General features: G+C 46.9%; 1 protein-coding gene across 8 annotated transcripts in view; it reads right to left on the bottom strand.

Moving 5' to 3' along the window:
* Window positions 1–2,554: 2,554 nt before the first annotated feature.
* Window positions 2,555–5,833, bottom strand: part of SYNRG (synergin gamma) — an 87,031-nt gene continuing 83,752 nt past the window's right edge. For 5 of the 8 annotated variants that reach the window (XM_080826229.1, XM_080826228.1, XM_080826232.1 and 2 more), the window contains exons 21-23: window positions 5,205–5,315; window positions 4,807–4,842; window positions 2,555–3,822 (exon numbers count right to left, since the gene is read on the bottom strand). In XM_080826229.1, the coding sequence (XP_080682355.1) occupies window positions 3,691–3,822; window positions 4,807–4,842; window positions 5,205–5,315 (279 nt within the window). In that variant the 3' untranslated portion in view covers window positions 2,555–3,690. The remainder of the gene's footprint in view (window positions 3,823–4,806; window positions 4,843–5,204; window positions 5,316–5,833) is intronic. The other 3 variants (XM_080826235.1, XM_080826230.1, XM_080826234.1) reach the window with 1 other exon arrangement.

The following is a 5,833-nucleotide window of genomic DNA, read 5'->3' as shown; positions in this document are numbered from 1 at the left end:
ACAACTATGAATGCTACTTAAACTGATCTCCCAGCTGTACTGTGTCAATGTTTGACCTCCCTGCAGATGGACAGATTATTAATACCCTTCACAGTGCCAGAACAGTGGCAAAACAGCATAGAGTGTACACTCTGATAAAACATACCGTTTTCAGTTGTCTCTCGGTAACTGGAATGCACCAAAGCCGTGAGTCCTCCATCAAAGGCCTTGCTGAACAAAAGCTGTGCCTCTGCTGGACTATTAACAAACACAAAATGCCCTAAGCCAAACCTCAAGTGCTAAGCAAATAACAATGGCTTCCTTTGTTGGAATTTAAAAATGACACCCAGTTCACTGCTCCTAATAAATATGACAACATACCTCGTCAGGGACTTGGCGGCCATTTACTCGGTTCGCCCCTATTCCACGCTCCTGACAAACTCCTGGGAGCCAGCAAGCTGCCTGTGCTTGGTCACGATGCTGCTTTTACTTCAGTAGCCAGGTAGGTGGCAGCTTGCTTATTTGTGGAACAATTTTCTAGATTTTTGGCCGATTTTGGCAAGAAGCCATAAATGTAATGCCTGTGGTTACATGTTTACATATATTATATATTCTGGATCTTACCTGGTCTGTGGCAATGGTTTCCATCCAAATTCTACCTCGTTTCATACCATTTACTTTTATAAACATGCACCATTGTCTAAATAAGAAAATTAAAATGAAGTTAATAGTTCGATGGGAAAATCAGAGGAACCCATAAATGCTACATCAGCACATGGTCAAATATCAGTCAAAAGAACAAAACAATCCATGGCTGTGGAGGCTGTGGCTTCCCTAGGATGAAGGCAAACTGTAAGGCTTGTAGTCTGTGGACGAGAGTCCAAAAATAACCACTGTACTAGAGGAAGGGAACACTTGGTAACAGATGTTCTTGGTAGGAAAATTTCCTGCAGAAATCCCGGCCAACACTATGACTGGGACGTTAACTAAGCATTCTTAGTACTTAAGAAGCCTAACACCTTTGTAATCTAAATGTCAGAGCTTATTAGCTGCCCTCAAAGGGAGGTGTGTGACCTAGAGGGTGATGGGGGGATTTCTGTAGTGATCCCCAGCGCCAAGCAAGCATTGCAAATTTCTCTATTTTGAAGGTCCTATAATCTTCCCAAAGCTTGAGATCACACAAGTCATCAAATAAAAGGAGAAGGCATCTTTAACTAACAAAAATGTGTACGTGCATACAAAACATGCAAATAATTTGAAAGATGAAGCCCATAGTGCTAACTAGGAGCCACAGAAAAAATAAAGCAGGGCCAGTAGCACACCCTGTGCCTCCACCTCAAGTGCGTCCAGACAAAAATTAGATTACACACAGCCCTAGAATAGTGAAAAGCAAAATACAATACAAAGAGCGCTGACTAATCGCCACTCAAGCGGTGGGGCTGAAGCCGCCTGCACCATTCGCACTGCGGAAGTAAGTAACCTTGGTTACTGTTTCCAAGGACACTGGACTCTTGGCTAATCAGAGGCGAGGTGAAGCGGAACACGAGGTGGAGCCGTGGGAATAAAGCTGTGCACACAGCACCAGCGCCTACTATCCCACGCTCCCGACGTCCTTACTGGTGGCACGCGAGCGCGCACTGCCGCCGCTAAACCAGCTGCTCCGAGCTGGGACAGCTTCCACGGCCAAGGCTTCCGGGTGATGTTGGCTGTCTCCTCCTGCACCGCCTGTGGGGCGACTACACCCCTCATACTTGGTAAGACCAGCAGCAATGACTCTGACATTCTGGAATCTAGGAATGGAACCATTCTAGTTAGCAGGTGAACATACTTTTTAAAATGTCATTGACACGGGCCACTGCGACAATGACAGTCCATATGGCATTCCCCCAAACTGTCTCAGCAATGTAAAGTCTAACTGGGAGGCACTGCAAGCAAAGGCAGTCTGTCAGCCCGGCCTCTTACAGAGGTAAAGACAGGTTAGCGGCCTGCTTGAATCCTGGTGCCATGAGGAGACCAGGTGCTGCTCAGGCTGACGAGGAGCACAGAGGCCTCAGGGTGGTTACATGCCACTCTTCGAGCCCCATGGAGGACAACGGCCTTGAGGGTAGTAACTTAGACAGCTGTGAGAGCTGGAGATGAATGTGGAGAAAAAGAGAAAAGCAGATCCATCTCCTCACTTGTCTGCACTAGGGCACAGCAAGGGAAAGCAGAAGCGTCAATAGGAGCTGTTCAACGAGAACATTCTGTACCTCTCTTGGAGGAGATGGAGGCTAAAAAGGGTAAGATGGAACAGAACAGAATCCCTTCTAAAGTTTTGTCCTGAGAAGGAAAAACAATCTAATTAGTGATGTAAAGCAGCAATTTTGTAGACAAAACTAACTTGTCCAGTTTATAAATAAAACTAACTGAGGTCAGAGAGCCTACAATGTGAAACACAAAACTCAGAATCTCTTCATAAAGCACATATTTCACAATTCAGAGAAAGATATGTCCTAGCTTGGCCTGTTCTTCCCAGGACTTCACAATCCTTAACAATTTGGCTTTTTTTCTCTCCCTGTTGATTTTTTTTAGTTTAAGTGACAAAGAAAATTCCCCACACCAGATAGCGAGCATGAGCCTCTTCCTTCTAGAATTCCATCTATTTTAGAACCCTTTTCTTCTACTGCTTCTATGTCCTGTACCTCCACTGTAAACAGCCACCTCACTGCCTGCCTCAGTAGGCCACGAGCTCCAGCTTCTAACCGAACTAATTTTCAGGTCCCTCACATAGATACTGCCAAGTCAGGCAGCAATGGTCCCTGCGCCATTGTTTCTGGAAATCTGGACAAAGGCCACTGCAAGGAGGTTTCATCCAGCTGCCTTTCCAAATCTCGTCTGAACAAAAGTACCATGTTCACAGTCTTTGAGGTAAACCAAAGTTTTCTGTGGAGGCTCTTTAGAGGAAGGCTATTCATCTGACAGACGAGAATTTGGGCCTCCGTCAAAGCGAACATTCAGTCCACTGCAAAGTGCCCCAGCATGTTTGGAGGAAACGCCGTCTTGAAAGTTTAGAGTGTTACAAATGAACAAAAGCAGAACTGGTTCGGTTGTGAGAGTGAAGTCGGTGAATCCACCCTCACCTACCTGCCCTTGTCCCACGGAGACGAGCAGTTTTTCTATAAAAAGAACAGCTGCATCACAATTTCCCCCTTTTATTCATTTCAGATATCAACAAACTAAATGTGGGTAAGTGCCTTCTACCACACAGGGCAACAGTGTTCTAGATGTAAGTAAGCACTGGCTCAACACATGCTTGCCAATTCTAGTCCTATAACAACAACTGACTTTTCTTCAAACATCAGTTCTTCACATTTCAATACTGCAGCAGCAAGTTATTCGTCAGAGACAGAAAACTGTGGTCCGTGTCTTCAAACATCTTACCAGAACTAAAGGTAAGTTAGCAAACTTCTGGTACCATGTGCAGTCTGGGCAAGGTGATTTTACCTCAAACCCCCAAGACTGGCAGCGGGACCCTGGGGGACAAAGGTCGTCTGTAGGAAGGACTGTGAACCCGGCAGCTCCTCTGTCCCCGCTACGGCTTGGGGGAATCTTTGTACAGCTTCACGGAGGTGCACTGCACAGTACCTGCCTTCTGCTTCTGGCTCCCCGTCACCTCATGGGGTGTGATGGGAAAAAAACCAAAACCCAGTGGGTCCTTTGTTGAGGAACTTTTCAGAGCAGATCAGGCAGGATGAGGCCAGGAGGTTTTGGTTCAACACAGTTGATCCAGAAGTTGGCACAGCTGGCGTGATACTGGTGTCCTCCATATGCCAGCTTGAAACTGTCGGTTTCTGAGTTGAATGCCTGCCAAAAATAAGCAGAGATGTGGGGCGAGTCAGGCTGCGTCTGCATCTAAGCGCGGCTCAGCAACCCGCAGGAAAACTGCTCCAGGCCACAGGCTGAGGCCGCGTGGCACACAGAGGCTGAGCAGGGAGCTACAGGAATTCGAGTGAGAAAGTTCTTTGCTGCTAATTAAAGGTCTAAAAAAATCTTTACCATTAAACCCAGTTTCAGCACAAGATGGCCAAATCTTTCACAGACAAGGCAGATAGGCTAGGCGGGGGGAGGTGTTCATTATATGGGAACTAAAATAGCCAAGGCTGTGGCTGATTTTTATCCCTCACTGTGCCGAAGGAAGCCTTCCCCTAGGCTGGCCTTTAACTATACTTGTGATCCCCACGTTTCTGGGACTGATTACAGTTCTCTCATGGAAAAAACAAAAGACCGAAAACTCTCACAGACTAATGCCACTGGGACCTGATAACTGAATCAACATAATTAAAAAGTCAACCAAGTACGGGGTTTGTAAAAAGAGATATTAAAGCACGTAAGAATTATTCCCAGACGACTAATGCTTACAGGTAAGTCCCACTCAGCCAGTCCTAACCTCGACTCCTTGGGGGTTTTTCTAAAGTGCTACAAGTAAACAAAACTCTGAATCCCTATTTGTTTTTGTCTGATAACTGCCAAATCCTGCTGCTCTTTGATCTCATTCTCTGTGTCACAACTTCCAGTCTTCCAGAAACTGCTCAATCTGTTACCTTGTTCGTCACAGGGAAAAATGCCTGCAACACCAGAAGCCAATTATGAGCTACGAGCATGCAAACAAGACACAAGCAGATCCACACAGACGCACTAGTTGGTTAAATCAAACATTATGGGAACAGACATGACTCAGGAAAGGATTCACGATCAGAACAGTTCAGGATGACAGTGGAATCATCGGATTTGCTTTCCACACTCAAAATTGAGATGGAGATGCTAAGATAATGTGTGACTGGTTCATACTTTTTTAGGATGTTCTTCTGCAGGCTTCTCTTCTTTCTGAAATAATGTTGAAACCATAAGGTCAACAAAATTCCCAGAGCAGGGCCTCATGCCTCCAAACAAAGCCTTCCGGGTTTAACCTCCTCTCTTCCCCACATGGCTGTGCTCAGGGCACCGAGGGCACAGTGCAGATGGCACTGCATTGCCGGGAAGGGAAGACCTCCCCCACTCCACGCAACCTCTCCCCCCACTGCCCTTTTGTAGAACCGATGTCCTTCTGTGTTCAGATTTCAGGGCTTCATCAAAATACCCGCCTGGGGTCACAGCCCCAGTAGGGGAGGGGGCTAGATGGGGAGGGGTCCCTGGAGGTCATGTGAGGGAAATGCTTTGCCAGCTGTAGGGGAAGGCGTGTCACTTACACGGCTTCTGGAGTCCACGTTTAAAAGGCACACCCCGCACGCAAGTTCCTGAGCATTTTTAATCCCAGGCCGTAGCATACAAGAGGAGAAATCCAGTGAATTTTCATCAGGCTGTGAGGACAGGACAAATGGGTAAGGAAAGAGCAATTCCAAATGCTGCTGGCTTCACTCCCAATCACTCATCCCCAACAGGTCTAGCAGCAAAGTAAGTCAATTTTGATACCAACAATACAGCTATTCCATTTCCCAAACATTTACTGGGTACCTGCTCTGTTCTAGGTGTTAGGGATGCTAGCATGAGTGAAAAACAGTCCCTGTCCTCTGAGAACTCACAGTCTAGGGTGGGGGCCGGGTGGGTACCAGGCAACATGGTGCCACAATAGCCACACTAGGGCACATGGGCGGGGGGGGCACTTCCTCCAGCACAAGGGAAAAAGAGCCCGATGGCAGAGGATGCTTCCTAGCTCTCAGAAACACCCTGGCTGAGTTTCGAGAGGTATAGGCTAGGTGAAGGGGATGGAAGGGGGTAGGTAAGAGGGGCGACGGTATTTATTCAGTGTAGATAGAACAAGCAGCACAGGCAAAGGCCTCTAAGGAGGAGATTGGCTATGGGAAGAAATCTAGGGGGT

This window comes from Martes martes, assembly GCF_963455335.1.
Source record: "Martes martes genome assembly, chromosome: 16".
In the NCBI taxonomy this organism is placed as follows: Eukaryota; Metazoa; Chordata; class Mammalia; order Carnivora; family Mustelidae; genus Martes; species Martes martes.
The sequence above is the reverse complement of the archived record's forward strand: the minus strand, read 5'-3'. Positions and strand labels throughout refer to the sequence as shown.